At 41.6% G+C, this 22,299-nt stretch overlaps 3 protein-coding genes across 9 annotated transcripts; 1 reads left to right on the forward strand and 2 right to left on the reverse strand.

Annotated features, from left to right (window-relative positions):
- The first annotated feature begins 1,231 nt into the window (after window positions 1-1,231).
- Window positions 1,232-12,538, forward strand: arfgap2 (ADP-ribosylation factor GTPase activating protein 2). 6 transcript variants are annotated; one of them, XM_062549013.1, is made up of 17 exons: window positions 1,232-1,352; window positions 2,735-2,853; window positions 3,051-3,123; window positions 3,249-3,380; window positions 3,870-3,950; window positions 4,119-4,236; window positions 4,440-4,496; window positions 5,096-5,140; window positions 6,186-6,238; window positions 6,476-6,612; window positions 8,513-8,644; window positions 8,743-8,871; window positions 8,981-9,136; window positions 10,096-10,222; window positions 10,324-10,417; window positions 10,644-10,765; window positions 10,995-12,538. In XM_062549013.1, exons 1-17 carry the CDS (start codon window positions 1,281-1,283, stop codon window positions 11,013-11,015), a joined length of 1,668 nt encoding a protein of 555 aa, XP_062404997.1. In that variant the 5' UTR covers window positions 1,232-1,280; the 3' UTR covers window positions 11,016-12,538. The 6 variants fall into 6 exon arrangements, with proteins under 6 accessions (XP_062404997.1, XP_062404996.1, XP_062404999.1 ...); XM_062549012.1 differs by having other exon boundaries at window positions 10,324-10,416; window positions 10,640-10,765; XM_062549017.1 differs by lacking the exon at window positions 1,232-1,352 and adding an exon at window positions 1,709-2,032 and having other exon boundaries at window positions 10,324-10,416; window positions 10,640-10,765.
- A 152-nt stretch (window positions 12,539-12,690) lies between these two features.
- Window positions 12,691-18,062, reverse strand: si:ch211-71n6.4 (para-nitrobenzyl esterase). 2 transcript variants are annotated; one of them, XM_062549010.1, is made up of 9 exons: window positions 17,949-18,062; window positions 16,624-17,336; window positions 16,162-16,269; window positions 15,791-15,987; window positions 14,729-14,928; window positions 14,582-14,640; window positions 14,164-14,331; window positions 13,758-13,976; window positions 12,691-13,590 (listed from the first exon to the last, which is right to left on the reverse strand). In XM_062549010.1, exons 2-9 carry the CDS (start codon window positions 17,315-17,317, stop codon window positions 13,448-13,450), a joined length of 1,788 nt encoding a protein of 595 aa, XP_062404994.1. In that variant the 5' UTR covers window positions 17,318-17,336; window positions 17,949-18,062; the 3' UTR covers window positions 12,691-13,447. The 2 variants fall into 2 exon arrangements, with proteins under 2 accessions (XP_062404994.1, XP_062404995.1); XM_062549011.1 differs by lacking the exon at window positions 17,949-18,062 and adding an exon at window positions 17,792-17,935.
- A 434-nt stretch (window positions 18,063-18,496) lies between these two features.
- On the reverse strand, window positions 18,497-22,280 carry pex16 (peroxisomal biogenesis factor 16; the record flags this gene model as incomplete). The annotated part of the gene is given in 11 exon segments (XM_062549018.1): window positions 18,497-18,993; window positions 19,081-19,145; window positions 19,394-19,513; window positions 19,595-19,667; window positions 20,195-20,344; window positions 20,516-20,596; window positions 20,746-20,846; window positions 20,975-21,108; window positions 21,525-21,601; window positions 21,773-21,808; window positions 22,083-22,280. Coding segments are annotated over 11 exon segments (1,023 nt in total). The 3' UTR covers window positions 18,497-18,934.
- Window positions 22,281-22,299: the final 19 nt, after the last annotated feature.

Below are 22,299 nucleotides of genomic sequence, written 5' to 3' on the forward strand. Positions count from 1 at the left end.
GCTGCTCAAAACAAATTATTGACCATGTATAATTGTGTACAAGGAATTTGCATTTATCCCATCCGTGAATTAGTGAACACACACAGCATACAGTGAACACACAGTAAGGTGAAGCACACACTAAGCCTGGAGCAGTGAGCTGCCTTCATACAGCGGGGCTCGGGGAGCAGTGAGGGGTTTGGTGCCTTGCATACTTCTGTATACAAGGAATTTGCATTTATCCCATCTGTGAATTAGTGAACACACACAGCATGTGAACACACAGTGAGGTGAAGCACACACTAAGCCTGGAGCAGTGAGCTGCCTTCATACAGCGGCACTCGGGGAGCAGGGAGGGGTTAGGTGACTTGCTCAAGGGCACTTCAGCCGTGGACTGGACGGGGATCGAACCTGCAGGTTATAAGCTTGAAGCCCTAACCAGTAGGCCACGGCTGCCCCAGTAGGCCACAACTGCTAATAATGTTTATTAAAAAATAAAATGTATGTACCACAAAACAGTACGGCAGCTTTGTACTCTATACCAGTTGTGTCATTATTTAAAACAAATATTTGTAAAAGCTATTTTAGATCCTCTCCATAGTATGCATTCCCATTTTCAAAGCAAGTTAAATTCATTAAACAGGTTGGAGATTTCCTAAAGTGGCTGTCAACAACCAAGTCTATTTCACTCTGCACAGCATAACGCAAGATTCAGTGACAATGTATAACTGGCTGACTCCTACCCGCATACACCACAAGACATTGTTTTCTTCAACAATCGGGGTCCGGGGATGAATTCCCCGACCAACACAAGTTCAGAGGTCAGAGGTAATAGCTAGGCTACATGATTAAATGTGGAACAAAAGTATGTTTTAATTTGGAAGATACAGAATTGTAATTATTCAACTGGGTGCGTGGGATTTTATACATTTAATGTGCGCAAATACAGTTTGGTAATCTCACAACATCAGCCCAGGCAACATTGTGCAGAGTGGACCCCCTGCAATCTCTGGCGGCCCCTTTTGGGGTCCCCGGCCCGGACCTCAGGTTGGGAACCACTGCTTTATACTATACACCTAGATCGGTGCTTGTCTTTTCAGCCATCGGTTGACACCTAGTTATGTTGCCTCTGTTCATGCGTGACTCAGCCAAAGATTGTCCAGTTACTTTCTAAAGCGTCTTTGACTCCGCACTGGGTAGTCATTCATGATGACGTAAATTCCATGACGATTAGAGACGACAGAAACATTGATGTACACAGGCTTCCGTAGTCCACTTTCCTGTAGTAGAGAGGTGGCAAGATGGCGGCGGAGCCTAATAAGACCGAAATTCTCACCATTTTTAAAAGGCTGAGATCAGTTGCAACAAATAAGGTATCAGGCTGTGTTTGTATGTCAACGTTTTGTGTTACCTGTTTAATATAATGTCCGTCTATAGACTTGAAAATTGATTGTTTTATTATTTATATAGGGCGAACGTAGTTTAACAAGCCGGTAGCTAGCAGCTAGCTGATAGCTACGCGGTGTAACTGGGCCTTGGTCGGTAGACGGTTGGCTTAGGAATAGCCAGTTGGCTAACTGATTTACGTTGATTTTAAGGCAAATAACGAAACTTGCGGTAGCTAGCTAGCTAGCTAATAAACTTAGCTTCCTCGATGTCTTGGGAGAGTGCCAATGCTATGCTACAGCCACGTATGCTTTCCGTAAAATAAGCCCATATTGTTGCTAGCCATCAGTCACGTTTCCTAGCTGACTTTAGCTAAGCATAATAACGTTATAACGTTATGGCAACGCTACTTTAAATTAGCTAGGCAGTGTTGTATGCTTCCTAAAACAGATTAATCGAAATGTCACGATATGTCAACGTTTTAAATTGACGTCCACAATATGAATAACATGTCAAAATTAGCCATCCCAGCGTTTGTATAGCGTTAGATGAAGTGGATCTTTGCTATCATCAACCACCTAGCAGCTACGTTTTTGTTCATGTGTCAGTAACACTAACGTTAATCGTCAATTGGCGAAGATTTAGAAAAGTAGTAATTCCACATAACGTAAGTGGTGTGAAGTTTGTCATTCTGATTGGAATGCCTCTTCTTTCTTAAAAAAAAAAAAAAAAAAAAAATGCTAGCTAAGTTAAGCGTTTGACTATGGACTGTACGTTATGTTGAATCCCCCTTGTTAAAGAACACATTTTAGCGTTATTAGTGGACAGCAGAGTTGAATTTAAACATAGCTTATTATCTTGACCGATAATACAAAACTTCAAAATCATTTAAATTGTTTCTGTGTGATCACCTTAGCTAACGTTAGCCTTGCCACTAGAATGACAATGCCTCTTTTAATATTAAATACAATGTTCTTATCGCTGCTCGCGTTATTTTGTCTCTGTTCTGAATATATCAACAGCATGTCACAAATCTGTGGAATATCTTAACTGTGCTTTCTGTACTTGTTTGTGGTCACGTATGGATATTATCGCTACATAAACAAACCATGAGCTTGCATTATGGCTAACTGTTAGCTAAGTTGCACAGCCTGTGATGTTATGTAAGCTAGCTAGTGCAACGTTGACACAACGCAATGGTCTTCTGTTTCCTATTTTCAGACTAAGCAAGGCTTTGTTCTAATATTATTGTTCTACATTAATGATGTAAAGTTTGCGAGATTATTAGGACATTTGTCAAGAAGTAGCTTGTCAGGTTTTTTGGTGTAGTCTAAGTTGCTGTCTGTCTTGTTTTTGTGATCGTGCTTAGGTTTGTTTTGACTGTGCTGCTAAAAACCCAAGTTGGGCAAGTATTCCATATGGAGTTTTTCTTTGCATTGACTGCTCTGGGATCCACCGTTCATTAGGGGTCCATCTCAGCTTTATAAGGTACGGCCTCCCTTTTAAACTTCATATCTATCTATCTATCTATTCTTCTATCTTCTTGAATTTCCCCTTGGGGATCAATAAAGTATCTATCTATCTATCTATCTATCTACTTTAAGCTTTTCTGTTGGCATTCATTCATTTCAAGGTATTGAAGTATTGAAATGGAATCTTTGCTTGTAATGAAAAATGAATTTCAGATCCACTGAACTGGACTCCAACTGGAACTGGTTTCAGCTGCGATGTATGCAGGTCGGAGGAAATGCCAATGCTGTGAGTTCACACGTCTTTGTCTTCTTCCTGCGTTGACCCCTTTGCACTTTTGTATTGAACTGCGCCATTGCTGTTTGCACAGTCACTCATATCACTTTTAATTCTGTTACTGTCCTTGGCTACAGATGGTATTTTTCCGCCAGCATGGCTGCACCACTAATGACACCAATGCGAAGTACAACAGTCGTGCCGCACAGATGTATCGGGAGAAGATTCGTCAGCAGGCCAATGCTGCTCTTTCAAAATATGGGAGTGAGGTAAGGATTTTGATCCCATGTTCCAACCAAAATGTACTTGAATTAAGATAGTAGCGTGGTAATATTAACATGCAGGCTTTTTTGCTAGCTCTGTTTTTCCTCAGCCTGGAAATCCCAAATTTAGAACCAATTGGCCAAACCAAGCTGTTGCAAACAATGTTGTAGTGCAAGTACTGTAACTGACTAATAAACAAAATAACTAGGTTGTTTGAACGTTTTAAATGATTCCTCTGCACACCCATAAACCATTCATGATTGTGCTCCTGATGCCCCATTATCAGGGCGGCTTGGTTGGATAAACTTTGACCTTATGAGTTGTTGCCAAAGGACAAACTTCACATGTCTGTGCTATGTGATAACTGCTCTTTTAGTGATAATGGGTTGCATAATAAGTATATGTATACAGTCTGTACTTTTATACTTGAACCCTGTTTGTTTTCGAAACACGTAATGTGCAACATTCCTTTCCTGTGTTTTATTGTTGTGTAGCTTTGGATTGATGCATCAGCAAGCACACAGACTCCAGTGCCTGAAAAGAAAGAAGCTGATTTCTTTGAAGAGCATTCTCAGGTACACTTACTTAATGTTGAAGAGTATTCCAGTTCTTAATGCTAAAGCAAAATGTTTATAAGCACTCCAGCGGTCACTTCAGAACAATAACAAAGAATAGCAAATACCTATGAGGTACATGTCCTTTAGGGCAAAGCCAATCTGTAAGCTTGTATTTGTGTGTTGCAGGCGACCAATTCATGGGAGATGGCTTCTCCTGCTTTATCAGAGCTGAATGGAGCGGACACGTTAGTCAGTCCTGTACTGGAGCAAGAGAGCCCCAAAGGCCCAGAAACGACCAGTATCCGTACGTTACTATTATTCATGTTTATTTGATATGGACATAGCAATTGCATTGGACAAACCAGATGCAGTGTTTGAGTGTTTTAGCACCGGTGCTAATTTTCAACACTTGTCCATCTGACACCTCTAAATAATGTATTACGATATAGAGAAGCATCCAAGCAAATTCAATGCACTGGTGAGCATGATTTCACTTCTCTTTTAAAGAGCCAGACGTTGGTCCAAGCATTGAAGGTCTCGCCAATGATCCCAAAGCAAGCATTGGTAAGTGGTGTGATTTTTCTAGGCTTTGGCATATGTGTGGAAACAAAGCAAAGCATTAAAAGGTTGGAAGGTTATTACTTGAACAAAAGAAAAGTCTTTGAAGAGATTGCCTGAGCACTAATCACTGAATTGTCAATTTTTGACGTGCAGATGTATGGCAAACTCCGTATGTGTAGACACAGTATAAGGAAGTTTGAAGTCTTGGCCACATTCATCCAAAGCTGCAGGACACAGCAGTTAATAAGGATTTCAAACAGCTGATTGATGAATAATGCTTTGATTTTCAGAATGGAAGATGCAGGTGGTTTGTGATTCATTCTCAGTTGTATGACTCCAGTCTTCAGAAAGACCATAAGGAATTTTAGACTTATTTCTCCAATCAGGGCAGAATTCTAAGTTCTGTGTGTTTTGCTCACATGATGTAATCACTTGTGTTGTCTTCAACCCGGTCACCTTACTTCTACATTCATTGCTTACTGACTGATGCAAGACACATTTTGACCCCTCAAATTGACTTTGAGTATCCTTAACACAGATTCCCATGTGTAACTCACTAGTTCACCCCTCCACATGATTGGTTGTCTTGTTTTGCCACGTAGATGACTCAATGCGTTTGGCGTCTGATGAGCCACACCAGTCCAAAGGTGATTGAAATATCTGAGCCTGTTCTAGCAGTTCGTTGGCTGACCAGATGTCAGTGGCATGGCTCTGCCTTTGACTGACACTTCACCTGAGTGCTACCTGCCTGCTTTGACCCAACGCACAGTCCCTCCCTGGCCTGTACTAAAACACGTCCTTGCATATAGACCTAATCAAAAAGCTTCATGTTGATGTAGGTTCAATTTGTCGCAGACACTTTATTGTGTGGAGATTACTTTGAATTACAGGCCTGTAGTTCTACATGTGAATCTCCACACATGATTAGACCAAGTTCAGTGTGTGTGCGCTGTGCCTAATCTGTGTGTCTGATCCGTTGTGTTTGTATGCGATTGATGGGAAGATGTTCTTCATCTTTACGTAACTTGCTTTGATGTGACCTGTTTGACTTGTTTCTGACATTGCCATGAGGAGTTATGTGACATGGGCATGGCTACTGTGTGCCTTAGCAGAATCTACTGTACAGCATTGCGAACATTTCCAACAAAATGTCCCTCTAGGCAGGTTTAGTGAGGCACATAATTACAGAGGGTTTTTTGCACACAAGTCCACATAAAACAAAAAAAAAACTCATTTCAGGGTTCCCACTGATTGTGACATTTCTTGAATATTATGGAATTAAAGAAAAGTCTGGGTATTTTTTGGGCCAAGTCTTGGAATATCAGGGATATCATGCTATATTTTCCCTTCTTGAGTTAATTCACAAGCTTCAGCTAATACTGTGGCTGTTTTCTGCTCAGCACAAAGACAAACTGTTGTTCCTACACTAGAGGGTGTGGAAATTCAGCTTTTAAGGCTGTGGAAGTGAGGGCAAAGGATTTCACCTTTGACTTTGAGTGGGAACCGTTTAATCTTATGTTAAACAGGTCATCAAATGAAATGGAAATGGTTCTGTATGTTTTTCTTGAATTGTCTCACTCTTCTCACTTTTCTCATTTAACACTCCCTTGAGCCCATGACCAGGAGTCTGTTGCAATCACTGTTGAGTTTTAGTGTTGCAAGCTGACGAGCATTGTTTTTTTTATTTTCTAGAAGTGAAATCGTCAATTATCGGAAAGAAGAAGCCTACAACAACAAAGAAAGGGGTAGGCCACAATGCTTTTCTTGTCTGAATAAAGCCACCTTGCCACAGTGTTTGTCTTGGCCAATAGAGGTCACACTAACTTCATATTAGTTTCAGAATAGCTTGTGAGTCTAATCTGTATTCAGCAGTAGATTAAGTGGGTTTGTCGGTCACTGCAGACTCATGCTTATGTACACTGGTTGTGTTTTTTTGTTCATGATAATCTTCTAATAGCAGCAATGTTTTCTTTTCTGCCCAGCTTGGAACCAGGAAGGGCCTGGGGGCCCAGAAAGTGAGCAGTAAGAGCTTCACAGAGGTGGAGAAACAGGCCCAGGTGGCAGAGAAACTCCGAGAGGAACAGCATGCTGAGGCCAAGAAGCAGGCCGAGGAGTCCGTGTAAGTACAGCAGTCATAATCAGGTGTTTTTTTTATGTTTTTTTTTTAAAGTATATTTTTGGGGCTTTTATGCCTTTAATGGGACAGGACAGTGTAGAGAGACAGGAAGCGAGTGGGAGAGAGAGTTGGGGTGGGATCCGGAAAGGACCACGGGGCGGGAATCGAACCCGGGTCGCCGGCGTACGGTGCAGGTGCCCCAGCCAGTCGCGCCACGACTGGGGCCAGGTGTTTTTTTTTAATGCATTCGTGATGCAGGCACTTCTATAAAAAAAATTGCAATAAAAGGTTGTTCTGCAGGATGCCTATTTGCAGCTTTGGTTCTCATTGCCTGCTATGCCAAACGGATTACATGACTATATTGTGCTGGATTTTGCCAACACAGACCTTTGCATGCAGGACGTTTTTCCATCTCTAGCTCTGGTAAAACAGGTTATTTACTTACTTAGGGAATTTAAACCGCAGTACCAGCTTACAGAAGAACTGAGCCCAGGATTTCTTTCAGTGTTGAACATGGCCCGTGATGTTTGTTTTATGAGACAATTTGACAATTATTTTGTTTAATAAGACCGCTATGTTAGGCAATGGCCCTCTCCTGAAATATGTCTGCTAGTTGATTTGATTGTCATTTAGACCACCCCTCTACTGTCTAACCGTGCAAAGATATAGTTGGAAATTGGCCTTAAGATACCTTGGTGGAATGTAGTATCTTCATTAATACACCATGAAGAAGACATGGACTGTGGAGAGAGGACATGATGCAACCTGTTGTTTTCAGTAAAAGTTATATCTAAAGTTCATGAAGGTCAGTAGGAGGTGAAGACACGGCTGGAGGGTGTGTCTAGGAGCACATAAATCAGCACCAGCAGTTCAGGCTGCACAGCAAAACAAAGGGTCTTAGGACCGGTAAAACAGGATGGTGGCCTGATATTCAAATGTTGTAGTCACATAACCACCATGGATACCTGGTGGGCATGAAACGCTGCTGCTAAATGACAGCTTGATAAGTAGTTTCTAAAAAAAGCCCTAAACCCCGCCTAAACTCCGATCGCACAACCACTATCTGGCATGTTGTTTCACCAACCAAAAGACCAACTTTCATATCGTACAACTGGCCATGTCCTGGCAAGATCCTTGATTAGTTTACAGGGTTTTGCTGTTGGACAATGATGTTCTTGCCCACCAGCCAGTAGTAGTAATGACCTAGTTTGGTTACCGTTTGGTTCTAGATTGGAGAACGACACGGTTGGAGGGTCTAAATTCTAAATTAAGTTCACAAGAACTTATGGATTTGTACCGATGAGATCCATATAAAAACAGTAGACAGCATGTGAGATGTGGGTAGCTCCATTGACAAATCTTCAGATGCACTCCAGATTCCAAATAAAACTACCAGTCTTCAGTATGTCTCCCCTCTTCTGAAGTTGTTCTGATTTTGACTTTGATAATTAGGCTTTTCTACAACAGGAAATTACAGTATAGCGCTCAATCACTAAACAAAGGGTCTTAGGACCGGTAAAACAGGACGGTGGCCTGATATTCAAATGTTGTAGTCACATAACCACCATGGATACCTGGTGGGCATGAAACGCTGCTGCTAAATGACAGCTTGATAAGTAGTTTCTAAAAAAAGTCCTAAACCCCGCCTAAACTCCGATCGCACAACCGCTATCTGGCATGTTGTTTCACCAACCAAAAGACCAACTTTCATATCGTGGCTTTTCTACAACAGGAAGTTACAGTATAGCGCTCAATCACTTTGATTTTGAACACCTTTAGATGAAGGAATTTACTATGAAAATGACGTGTCTAACCTCAATTATGGTTTTAATATGTCATTTGATGAACCATGTGCAGTTGATTAATGGTCTGACTTGTCCATGTTCATCCCTGTGTTCATCAGTGTGGCCTCCATGCGCTTGGCGTACAAGGAGCTGGAGATTGACAGGAAAATGGAAGAGAAGAAAATCCAAAACCTGCAAGGAAAGAAGAAGGAGCAGGCTGAGAGACTGGGCATGGGCTTCGGCCAAAGGAGGTAACAGCTTATGGGCGTTTACACAATTAAGCTCAAGCCATCTTCTCTGATTTTTATCAGAATATGTCGATGCTAAAGAAAACGTTTGTGTTTGCCAGCGCGGTGTCCCATTCTGTGATGTCGGACATGCAGGTGATTGAGCAGGAGACCCCAGTCGGAGCCAAGTCCTCTCCACGATCCAAGCTGGACATGTTCGAAGAGCCAGGGTTCACCTCTGGACCTCCCAAGTACGCATTGATTTGTTTTAATAGCCACAACAGATATTCAGCGCAACAAGGCATGCACCATTAGTTCATATGCTAGAGTGAAATCATTATTTCTTTGCCCTGTTAACAGATACAAAGACAACCCATTCACTGCTGGCGATGCGTTCTCCTCGCGCTGGGACTCTGACACAGGCTCCTCCTCCTTCACCTCCTCCTGGGCCCTGGAGAAGGAGGAGCCTAAGGAGAGTGAAGTCACCATATCCAGCATCCAGCCAATCGGAGAGAGGTTTGTCAATGATGTTCACATTACAGATAATAGGTGCATTCGAGTTCGGATACGGCTGACTTCGGCTGGCTGCATACGTCAACGAGAGCTTAGTGTCACCGGGAGGGGCGAAAGTTTTAGATGCAGATGGTCCCGAACACGATTTTGCAAATTTGACAGACGTGATTCGCTTGAGACCTCGCGGGAGATATCGCGGAATTTGTGTGCATTAAATACAGTATTTAACTTTCATTCTTACTCAATAAAATGAGCATGATGACTGACGAAATAAATTGATATGATATAGTTTAAATAAACCACTGTTGTCATACAGTGAACAGGCATATCAAGTGTTTTCCGTGTGTATATGTAACCAACAGCATAAAATAGCAGAATATCAAAACCTTTTCAGTAGGCTAGCCTACCGCTGTTCCAGAAATCACAAATAAGAAGGTATCCCTTCCATATCTGTTCATTTTAGTACATTCTAACGTAAGGGGCAAAGATTCTTCAACAGAACAAGATGGATCACTTTTGACAAGCTCAGGTGTCATCCCAGACGGACCTATCAAGTCCTTGAACTGACGTCATGGGGCGGGATACAGCCGGTTGCATGCGGGAAAAGGCAAATGCAGAATTTGACTGCAGGCGTCTTCATATGTCTTCATCCCTTTTGAATGACGTGACATGATCGCATTTTTGTGACATGATCACAACATTTCTTCAAGTCGAACAACACGTCTAACCAGCATGCACTGCATATGACGCAATTTACGTTTCTGTTTGCATTCGACTTGACATGTCGAGTGAGCCTACTCATTCACACTTTGATCCTCTGCTTGGTATGACAAGAGTAGATTTTGTGATCTGTGTGTGTGTGAGGGGGGAAAGCAAATCTTGGTGTTGCGTGCGCAACAGTAAGGTTTGTGATACTTGAAAGCCAGTGAGATCTTATTATCTAGCTTTGGCCTTGTTCCCAGGTTGCCCAGTCGACGAAAGCCTGAGGCGGCGGCCCCAGTGGCAGAGTCCAGCGAGGCTCGGCAGAAGTTCGCCAACGCCAAGGCCATCTCCTCGGACATGTTCTTTGGACGGGAGGCCAGCGCCGAGGTTTGTCCCAACACATTTGTCGCTGAGAGACAATAAACCTCAGCCCTGCTGAGAGCTGAAGGTGGTTTACTTTTCCTAATGTGTGGACTCTTGTCTCCCAGTATGAGGTGAAGACACGGCTGGAGGGCATGTCCTCGAGCACATCCATCAGCTCGGCGGAGCTGTTTGGGGACGGGAGTAGCCACCCACCTGGCGGTGAGCATGTTGCCAACGTCGAGATTCATGGGCTTTGTGTAGCCCTCTATGTAGCACAGTGATTCCCACAGGACTAACGTACGTGTGGTGTGTGTGTGGTGTGTGTGGTGTGTGTGGTGCGTGTGGTGTGTGTGTGGTGTGTGTGTGTGTGTGTGGTGTGTGTGTGTGTGTGTGGTGTGTGTGTGGTGTGTGTGTGTGTGTGTGTGTGTGTGTGTGTGGTCGGCAGGTGCAGCAGGCTATGACAGTGTGCTCCCCTCTGGACCTGACATCGCTCAGTTTAAACAGGGTGTTAAAACAGTTGCTGGAAAGATGGCTGTTCTGGCAAATGGAGTCATGAACACCATACAGGTGAGACACGATCGTTGATCATTGTTATTTTGTATAATAGGAGTTGCTTTTATTATAATTATTCCGTTTTTATTTTATTCTGTTTTCTACTGTAATGGTAAGGGTTCTTGACATTAAAGCGGACACCAGTAATGGACACAGGAGGATGTCCTTTGTGGAATGTCATACAGCTGTTGAAATGACGTTCAAGCCTCAAACTTTTGTTTTTTTGTTTTGTTTTGAATTACAGGATCGTTACGGATCCTACTGAGAGGAGAGAGAAAGCTTCTGCTGAAAGCCCCACAATGCTGACTGACGAATCTCATGTGTCCATTCAGACGGAGGGAAAAAGAGCCAGAGACATTAAAGAGTACTAGGCACGGGACGATGGCTATATTGACTCCTCAGTCCGCCTGTCCTGACCTCTGTAGACATTAACAGACATACAGACAGTATTTTCTTTTCTCTCGCTCAGAGACTTTTTTTTTTTTTTCAGCAGGAAGCACTGTAAGGTGGGGAACTTATGGTTTTCCAAACCGCGTACTCTTAAGGCTTATGCCCCACGTTTCTTATTTTTGGTCTCTATTTCAAACATTGTTTGATTTTTTTTCCTCTTTTTTTTTTATGTATTCTGTAAGAAAGGTATAACCAAGCCCTTTGTTTAGCAGAGCCATGTTCTCATGGTATATTTTAAAACGGTATCATGTTGTTAATGGACAGAGCAGTGCTACAGTATGCCTCACTAGGAAAGGGAACAGCAATCCACTTTTTTTTGTAAACATATTTATAGGTTTTCCACTGTATTTTCTGTTTGTCAGTCTTCCATTTCAATAATACGACTGACTAAAATGCCTGAATATTAAATAGTACATGGGTGATCTTGGTAAGTGACCAGTTGCAATGATGGATTTACAGTGATCTTCATTGGGCAGGTCAGTAATTTATATGCAATATGACATCTTCCTGATGGCTGGCTGTTGAACTGATTGTCATTGAATGGACAAGATCTGGGGAGAATCTGCTAGTGTTGACTTATAATTTTCTTTTTGAAAATGTACTTAGTGTTTGTCTTTCCCCCTTCCTTCTTAGTAAGGGGAGTATTGTGGTGTTGGTCCAGAGTGTCCTCTCACTCACTGCGGGGATAAGTGTGGTGAGAAGTGGGGTGAAAGACATGAGACTTTAGTCTGATGGAGAGCTCGTGTTCTGGAGATAATCTGCATTGTCATGGCAAACACACTCATTCTGCCTGGACCGCAACACTTTGTATTTTTATTCATCAACTGTAATTCTGTTTCTCGGAGCAACTCATCTTCCGTACACACTCAAACCCACACAGGTTTTAAAGACGAGTGAAAGAATAATGCAGACTGAATTATTAACTAGTGCAAAGCCCTGGGTTGACATTTTCTGCATCAAGCAAGCACACACATTTTACAAGAACTGTTTTAAGAGAAGAATATAAAACCATGTGGCAAAAAAAGTCCTCTGATCATTTTATGCATGTAAAATGATTACTGCTTTCAAACTGAAAGGTGTTTTTATTCTTTGCTTTCAACTAATATATATTTTTCTTTTGGATTCTGCCTGATTGTCATGGGGAAGGAAGTAAAGTGTTTATATTTTAAATGTCTCCCAAATGTTCCAGACAGACCTGCCTGTCTGTTTACCCCCCAGATTAAAAACAAAGTGACAATTCCAGACTGCCCTTTAAAGATTTTAAATATTTATTGTAAGTGCTCAAAACAGACTTAACCAAATTTGTGTCAATAAAGTTTAAAATCCTTCTCCACAGAATTTCACGTATTTGTTGGTAACCTGAGTATAGCATTATACATGTGAGTGATAAAAAAAATCCATGGTAGCTTAACACAGCAAAGTGATATAAAAATACAAAGCACTGAATAGTAGAAAAATAATGAGCACAATATTAAAGTGGTACTGCTATTCAACAGTTGCTTAAGATAAGCCAGCTCTGACCTCTTCACCACCGAGAGGAAGAATGGACAGAAATAGGAGCTACTTTGATTTGAAAGTCAACTACATGCTAATACCAAGTCAACTCTCTCATGGCTCTCTACTCTTCAGTGGAAACCTTTCATCCTCCCTCTTTCTTGCTGAAAGGGAGGCTAGAGCTTCTTTACATGTCTTCATTTCACCTTTAATGTACAGAGTAAGAGGGCAGCCCTGAGAGGAGACTGGTGTTGGTGTGGTGTCAGCGAGAGGCACGGTGCTTTGATTACATTCTACTCCAAGAACGTAAGTCCCTTTCATCAACTGGTATACAAAGTGCACAGCAAACAAAGCATCATTATAAACATATTTACATATATTTCAGAATTTCACATAAATCGAATTGACACTTAGTCCAATCGGGGGTTCCTTAAAATACACAAGATTGGTTTTAAAAGCAAATGGTCTAAATTAAAACATACCTACTACACTATCACAGACAACTTGGTTTTCATTTAAACTATGACCACAGACATAAAGATACTCAGTGCGAATAATCCCTTCATGATCTTTATATATATTAATGTTTCAAAGCATCACTTCTCAATCTTCTTCATAGTGCAAACAAACAATTCCCATACTCTCAAATGTGCTCAGACACATTCATTATAACTTCCTCCTAACTGACTTTCTCACAGCATATTACAGTGGTGAAAAAAAAAAGGTGATTGTTCTTCAGAAATGTGGATCCAATCAGTTGATCCATGCGTAAGGATAGAAGCCATTCTGCTCCCAAAATTTGCAGTGGTCAGCAGAAGGATCCTGAGCCACAGAGAAGGTTCGGTCCAGCAGACCAGTGCCTAAGGGATACTCTGTCCACTCCTCGGGCATTTTCCCTAAGGGTTGAGATAGGAAGTTTTAAAAATAACATCTATGCTCTAAATATCTACTTCAGGCATATGTGCTGTTATTTTTATTATTATTATTTAAAGATATTGCATTGTAATGTTTAGATTTTCCCATAAGATTAAATTAACATATTTTACTATGACACCTGGCTTACCCTCTCTGGCAAAATGAAGGAAATACTTAGTAACCACTTCTTGGAAGGCTATGTCTGATGCATCCAGGACTCCAAGGGCATCTTTCAGTCCTCCAAAAAATGCAAAACTGTCTAACAGGTGAAAAGAGAACCGAGCTTTGAAGGGAAAACCAGAAATGTTGGCCTCTTTTGATGGCGTGTACGTCACCAGGTAGCGATACACAGGACTTTTCAGTGCGCCTGCAAACCCAAAGAATTATGGATCGATTAACTGAGTTATGAGTCTTCTGTTCATGATCATTTTAGTGTATTTGAGTATATGACATACAGTATATTTTAACTTAGTCACATCAAGTCATGATAATCACCATTTAAATCAGTATCTTAATAGTCATTTTACATTTTGTGGTCACTGACTGCCACTAACCTGCAGCTCTCTTGGCAAGGTCGTTGTTAGGACAGGTGACCCTCATGTCTGATGTCATGGTGGTGTAGAGCCTTTCAGGACAGCGGTCTGAGGTGGGGCAGGGGGCGGAGCTGGGGTACATATCCAGGGCCTGGGCAGTGATGTTGGCTCCAAATGGGGTCAGTTTCTCTATAGAAACATCAACACGCACGCACGCACGCACGCACGCACGCACGCACGCACGCACGCACACACACACACACACACACATACACACACACACACAGGCATGGATACTTGGGTACTGAATGAAGTTTGATTTGAGCTTTAAAAATGAACCTTACAAACACTGATGTCAATGAGGAGTGCATAAAACTGCTGGAAGGTCACAGTATAATGAAGATCAGACAGCACACAGTGTAGGTAGTAGAGCACTTACGAGTTACATGCCACCTGTAATCTTCCCAGGTCCACACACTCATGTTCAGATAGGGAGGACTGTGTTGAATGAGACAACAGTGTTATCAGTATCTTTCAGAAAAGCCTGACGGTAAACTGCAAATGAAAGAAGTTACTGTAAACATACTAGAAATCTGTCTCCTGCTCGGTAGTTCCAACCAAAAATGGAACATCATTGAAGCCACTGCCACTCTCCCAAATCTCGAATGGAGGGGCAGTTATGACATGACCATCCACAACTGCCACTGGACCAATGAAAGTTTCTTTGACTGGAAGATCTCCTAGCTCGTCAGCTGCCCAAGATGGGTACTCCTGCCATGGAATAGCCTACGAGAAAAAGTCACAAGAGGTGCATGAGGTGCATTATTTATCTGTTATCCCGTTTACTCGTAATAGTAATAATCTCGTAATAAATAGATAATGTATTCATTTCAAATATTCATATACAAATACATAAAATAATATTAATATTTAGGAGATACCAGGATTTTCTTTGTTTTTACATTTTAGCTAATATGTGGGTAAATCTTTCCAGTTCCATTTTATGCATGCACGCACGCAAATATGGTGACTTTCCCTGGGTCTCCTCCAAACACATGAATGTTTCTTTGAACCCACTTCAGCGCTGCAATCTGGTCCATGAAGCCGTACATTTCAGCCCCAACATTTCAGCTTTGCTCAGTCTCATCTGTCACACTATTTGACTCCTTAGCTCAGATGTTGACTCATATTCTCTTTCAAATTTGTTTCTAATATGTCATGTGTATACTTCAGACTTAGTATTTAGTATTTTCAATACCTAGTGGAAAATGTGAAATATTTTAAAATCGCAAGAGATCTGCTTAGCAGGTGAGTTACTCTAGACAAACTCTGACAATTATTCTAATTTGACCACAGCTCTTCATATCTTGAGAAAAATGGCCTGATTTTGAGATGCTAAGTTCCCAAGTCATTCTAACCAGATAAATATTTGTGAGATGGACTGCTTTAAAGCAAGACATAGAATGGGAAACCGTATTTTCTTTAGCTTTGATGAATACAAATAGTTTTGCATAAAATAGCACCTGAGCATTTTTTTAACAGCACAAAGACACATTCCTTCTATGTAAACATCAGAGAACAGAGTGTGATAGGCTACTCTGTTCATCCATTCTGTGTCATCTTTAAATTGTGAACTTCCATACCATACCTTGAGAACCTCGCTTATTGATAATCCTCTCAGACAGCCTGCATCTTTGCATCTTGTCCTCCTCAAGAACTCCAGGTTGTCCTTTTCTGCTGACTCCAGTGAGGCATTAAACACATATGAGCCACTCATGTCAATGGCGCGATGGAAGAGTCCCTTTGCCAACGGAGACACCATAAGAGCCCATACAGACGTACCACCTATCACCACGGCAACAGAACAGCCAGGATGGTAAGATATTTGTCATTATTAATAATATTGAAGACACGTTAACATTTACGTCATGCAATGTAATTGTTAAGTGTATATTATTTTGCTGTTTGTATAGGCCTACTGTCTCAAAAATCCTGTCACAAATCTGTCATGTTTTTCACCTGAGCTTTGGCCAAATATGGTGACTTTCCCTGGGTCTCCTCCAAACACATGAATGTTTCTTTGAACCCACTTCAGCGCTGCAATCTGGTCCATGAAGCCGTAGTTCCCTGTAACACCAGGAAGAAAGCACTGTCAGAACAGAACACACAAAAACGTTGTCAGAGACATGAGATGCTGATAAAAAAAAAGAGAGTGTCTGGGAAGACTAAAAGAAGCCCTTATCAGATTTATATATACATTTTCTGTCAGATTGTCTTGATATTTCACATGATTTAGCCTGGTGATTGACAGTTGTTTCAAGTCTGTACAGGCTAGAAATGATCTTTGTTAGATAGGAGCATGAATGTAAAGGTTAGAGGACACTTTCCTCCAAAGAGGCAGAGTGATAAGAATTTTTGTGTGACTGTTCGATTACAGTCTGCAACTCGGATAGTTGTGGACAGGCATCACAAGTGACTAACCCGAAGTGTTGTAGGGGGAGCCATCTCTGAGCATCTCAAGGGCCATGAAGCCAAATGCATTGAGTCTGTAGTTCAGACTCACATAGACGGCTTGCGTCCGGGCGGTCAGCTCCTCTGTGGGAGAGTAGCCTTTCTCCTGCCCACTAAGCATGTGCAGGTATCCACCGTGAATCCACACCATGACAGGCAGAGGGGCAGGTGGCGTGAGGCTGGGTGTCCACACACTCAAGTGGAGGCAGTCCTCTTGGCCCATCACCTTACCTGCCTTGTTAAGGGGCCTCACCTGTGCACACATGCTACGGAAACGGGTGGCGTCTCGGACCCCACTCCAACACAGGCCCTCCTCTTTGAGATCAGCTGGCGGTTGCCAGCGCCTTTTGCCAGTTGGTGGTGCTGCATATGGGATGCCTTTAAAAGAGTACACCTCATCCTTCCAGCGTCCACGCAGGCATCCGCACTCTGTAGTCACCTCCACCAGGCCTGGGGGTAGGGTCTGGGCCACATATGCTAGGTAGCCAGCCAAAGTGAGCAGACAGCCAACACCAAGTATGATCAGGAACATGCATCTTCGTGAGACTACAAGGAAAGGGCTGACATATTGCCTTCTGCAGTACTGGATCTCCTCTTCTCCCTCTTCCTGTACCAAATAACGGTACTCATTCCCTTCTGGAACTTCAAATACATCTTCACTCATCTTCACTCTATAACGGGGTCTACATAATACATGTTTATTGTTATTGATAAAAATGGCTTTGGTTAAACGCGCCTTCATAATAATACGCCTATGCTAACGCAGGCTAAAAACAGGACAGAATTTCTCATTCTGATATGCTAAAACAAATATAGGCCTACTGTAGGCAACTAATGGAGACCTAAACCAACAAGTTAGCTGCTGTTTACTGGACTTTAGCATGCACTAAGCATGAGCTAAGAGGTTTTAGGCAGGACAAAGCAAAAACGGAAATGTAACTTGTTACTATTACAGAGAAGATACAATATAAGATACAAACTAACTAACTATAGGCTACAGTTTCAAATAATGCACTATTTTTTTTATCCATCACTGAATACAGAAACAGTTCCAATAAATAAAAACGAAGAATAAAAAAATAAGCTACAGAAATTCGCGAAGCAGCTAGAAAAACATGTCTGAAGGAAGGGCACGTACATGAACGCAATAAAGTTATACCATATTTCCGCTGGATTGAACGTGAACTTTAACAGTGAAAAGTATCAGAATTCATATTTCCAACACAAATGTAGCAAATCAGCAAACAACAAGCATGCAATCGCTATAATAGCATTATGAGTGGCAAAATTCAAACCTCAGAATTGTTGGTTATTCACCACAAATATTTGACAAACACTTGAACAGCATGTCTTATGACAACATTCCCGTAGAAAAATGGCTGACTTTTCGGGATAAGAAAACAACTTAAAGGCACACACCACTTCCGCGCAAATTGATACACAACCATGCATTCCTGTACATGATTGTAAACTTAAGTCGCAGATGCCGTTTCTGGAGGCTAGATAATGTTTAAATAGTGAAATGTGTCATTTTGTTTATAGAAGATCTGGTGCGTTGACCATGAAGCGTGACAACCTGAGGTTCATTATGGGATTTTTCATTATTTCAGTAAATATAAATGAACCTCCCAGACTGCCGCCCTTTACATAAACTTCCCTCCCCACGATGTTACAGTGATTGGCTATTTATTTCATATTTACATGGGAGAACAATAATACATGTGGAATATTGGAGTCATCATTCAGGGCAATACAAATAGACACATATTTTGGAGATGTTGTGAAGCAAATGAATCCAGAGGGAGTGAACAGAATCATTAGCTAGGCTAATTAAAATGCAAGATTTAGTAAGAATTAGCTATTTTATTGAGTATAATGATTCAGAATTTTTAATGCATTGTCCATTATTGTGATTTTTTTTTTTTGTAGGTAAATCTCTTGCAGGACAATTACAAAATACATTCACATTTTGCACTGGTTTAACAGTTTAACAGTTTAAAAAACATAATTAAATCAGAAGCAAATGTTATCACCCTATGTGATACCAAACAAACACATAAAAGAAGAATGTGTATGCTTTAATTATCACCACACAGGGGCTTTCAAAAAGCCAACGCCTACTGTACATCCTACACTCATTGGAGAGTCCAAAGAGAATGAAATCAACGATGATCTGGCACAGGAACTGTGTGGTGATTAGAGAGAGACCTTGTGTGTCTCAGCAGCAATCTGCTCAGGGCATTCTCAGTCCATGTGTGAGTGAGCCTTCATCTTCACTACTTCAGCCCCAGTTGTAGAAGTAGATCTTCTGCCAAACAGGAAGGTATTCCATCAGAGGCCCTGTACAGGGGGACAAACAAGACACAGTTGAGAAGCAGCTGAACACATGGAATTGTATCTCTTTCTGCAGAGCGATGTCTTACTTACGTGCAATCAGGCCCACTCCGGGAATATTATCCGTCAGAAATCGCAGCAAAAATAAAATCTTCGTCCTGTAAAATAGCAGAATGCTTATCATACACTACCATTACCACTTTTACTAAGAAGAACAGTGACAATAAGATGAAATAGAATGAAGATGGAGATGCATCAGCTTCGCTACTTGGACTGATAATACAACTAGCAATTTATATAGAACTTATGGCATTCACATGGCATGTCTGCAACACAAGGGAAAAGGGCTACATAATAACACGGCCAGTGCTCCAAACGATCTATGATGTGCAGCATGTGTACTTACTCTGAGTATTTGTCATAGAATGGCGAGCGCAGTAAGTAATAGAGCAGGAGAAAGGCTCTTCTTCTCAGCTCCGCCCGTTCCCTCCGGTTCAATGTCTTCATCTCATTTAATAAACTATAACTGTACAGACAGTTCAGCCATTAGTACAAAATCAGTGTTGTTAAAAGATATGCGGGGGGAAAAAAAGACACATAATCTCACCTGGTTATCTCTAGAATTCCGGAGATGACCCACGGTTTCCACGAGCGTCTGCCACACGCTCCCAGGCAGAGCACTGAGACAAACAGCATTAAGGACCAACAGGAATCTTACAACACATCACACACAGAGGATACATAAGACCAACACACACTCTCAGCCACAAAGGGAAGCATGACTGCAACTTTCATTGAAAGCAGCTGTTAAAGAGACCCTATGCAACTTTTTCATAGTCATAAAATCACTTAGAAATCTTTGTTTTGCTTGACTGACCCGTTTTATCGAAAACAGTAATATTTCCTCCCGCCCCCAGTGTCCCTACCCGCTATTGCAACCTTGCAGTTTGTTCAGGAGACGATCGCTCCTTGTTTACATCTGGAAGGCTGAGACGCGTAAGGAACAAGAAGAACCACACTTGCAATTTATATAGCCGATATATGTATATGTATACACGCTACAGCTGTCGGGGAAGCTCTGCAGAGAAATATGCAAGCATAAATCGAGCGAAAACGAAAAAACGAAACCGAAACCGGGGATGAAATCGCCAATCCTGCATAGTTTCTCTTTAATAGCTGTTTGGCTAGCTCTGGCAGGGCAGGATACAGTGCACTAGTGGCCGTCCAATGTACAGGGCCTCTGCTATAGTCTCCTGCAGACCCAGAGGGGTGGGACTGGGCTGCAGGTCCTCTGACACCTGGTTGTTCATCCACTCTTTCTGTGGAGCTCCCCATACACGAGCATGCATGGGTGGTGCTGAGGGAATGAGAAGGGAAGGCAAAGGGAACCATTATTTTTTTCACCAGAAAACAAATGTCAGAGAAAACTGACACAGTTGAAATAAGTTAAAAAGTGTAGATGTTTTGGTGAAGGAAAATGAATGAACTGTAATTGCTGAAGTCAGACTCAATGGGAATGACGTCTTACTCGTACTTAGTGTTCGGATCACCCTCCCAGTGCGCTGACCCACGTGGAACTGATCATTCCCACAGTCCTCTTTGTCTTCCTCTATGAATGAACGTTGATGATATAGGTCACTGTAGCAGTACAATGTATTTCCAAAGATAGCAGCCAATTAAGTAAAAAACAACAACAACAACAACAACAACAACAACAACAACAACAACAACAAAAAACAGTCCTGTTAGTCTACCGACCTCTTTTGCACAAGTCTGAATCTCTGTCCAAGGGAATAATAGGGGGTGACGTTTGTATTCCTGATTTATACCAGAACAGCAACAGGACGCGTAAGATAGATCTGAAATACAGGGAGGTAAAAGCTATGATATGAACAGATATGAACATATTAATAGATGTGTAGGCCTAGCTTTTCACAGCAGACAAACACTGTTGTGACATGTTGCTTTCATTGCAAAGTGTCCTTACTTGGCAATCTGAATGAGAGCAATGACCAGCCAGCGCCCCCCTTCTCCCCACAGTTTGGACGCTCCCATCTCAGTGAAGACCTCTACATACTCAAGTACTGACAGCCACGTCAGAAGCCTTTGCTGAGACAGGGACTGAAGCGGTATGATACATTTGTTAGGCAAACATCCATAGTAAAATTAAATATGAAATGAGTTCACGTGTTTCACATGATGTTTCCTAATGCTTCACTAGGCTTGATACTTTATTTCAAGCATTTTGCACATTTTCTTAATGCTTCTATACATATCGCTTGAGGAATAAACCCTCATATAATATAATAAAGATGACTCATGGAAACCAGTGTTCAATATGAAACAGCCTGTGCCACTTTGGTAACCACTGCAGTTTAAAGAATTTCAGGGATTCTTTTCTACATGTAGTCTGAATGAGATTGAGTATGTTATCCATTTCCAAACCATCCTACTGTAGCTTACTAGCCTACTAATATCCTAAAATTAGTAAGCTGGTAAGACTAGCAGACACTGTTGAACTTCAACTACCAACTCACCATAGGCAAATTTCGGCAGAGTCCCTTTCTAAGAATTCCATCATTCAGTAGAACTAAGAGGTTGGATGCTGAGTACACTGGAACGATCAGGAAAACAAATAGGGTGGCATTAATTATACTAACTTTGATTTATAGCATGTTAGCAATAGCTACATCAATGCAATCTAATGTGACCAGTATGCAATTCAGATAATCACGCTCGTTTGCAACACACAACTGAATCCTTGCAAAATAGCACATGATCTTACCCAACTCCGATATCTCATGGGAGTCTGCAAACCGCCCTGCAATGACAAAGTCCGGTTTAAAATCAGATCACTCATTCCAGAACCCACAACTCTACACTGTGAACCCTGAAATGAATTATTTCCCATTCTTGCTAGGCCATACTACTTCAAGATGCTTTAAGTTATGAGCAAATATCTCCATTATGCACTGGTATAAAGTAGTCCTCTAACCATGCATTCTTTGCAAAGACAAAGACGCAAAGCCAACAAGCGCAATGTAAATCGAAACGCAATGTTACTTTCACTTCAAAACTTCTTTCTTCTCACTAACCTGCAATAAGGTAGGACAGTGTTCGAACTGTACTTTCCAGTTTTGCAGTGGCGCCAGGGTTCTGGGTGACATATTGTTGGTAACGTCCATAAAGACGAATCAATTTGTCCATATAAAGTTTAGACATGTTGGTAACAATTTACTTTCTTATTCTATAATCATGGTAGAATGTACTTTTTAAAACACACACACACACACGAAATTCAGCAACAGCGAA

This window comes from Sardina pilchardus, chromosome 11 (genome assembly GCF_963854185.1).
Source record: "Sardina pilchardus chromosome 11, fSarPil1.1, whole genome shotgun sequence".
Taxonomy (NCBI): domain Eukaryota; kingdom Metazoa; phylum Chordata; class Actinopteri; order Clupeiformes; family Clupeidae; genus Sardina; species Sardina pilchardus.

Excerpts from the sequence above, each read along its gene's own strand:
- arfgap2 (XM_062549012.1), top strand. The coding sequence starts at position 1,281 with ATGGCGGCGGAGCCTAATAAGACCGAAATTCTCACCATTTTTAAAAGG. Across the intron at positions 5,141-6,185 it reads TGAGCCACACCAGTCCAAAG|AAGTGAAATCGTCAATTATC; the intron begins GTGATTGAAATA and ends TTTATTTTCTAG. Across the intron at positions 8,872-8,980 it reads TTCACCTCTGGACCTCCCAA|ATACAAAGACAACCCATTCA; the intron begins GTACGCATTGAT and ends CCCTGTTAACAG.
- si:ch211-71n6.4 (XM_062549010.1), bottom strand. The coding sequence starts at position 17,317 with ATGAGTGAAGATGTATTTGAAGTTCCAGAAGGGAATGAGTACCGTTAT. Across the intron at positions 14,332-14,581 it reads TTACAGGTGGCATGTAACTC|AGAAACTGACCCCATTTGGA; the intron begins GTAAGTGCTCTA and ends ATGTTTCTATAG. Across the intron at positions 13,591-13,757 it reads CCTTCATTTTGCCAGAGAGG|GGAAAATGCCCGAGGAGTGG; the intron begins GTAAGCCAGGTG and ends CTCAACCCTTAG.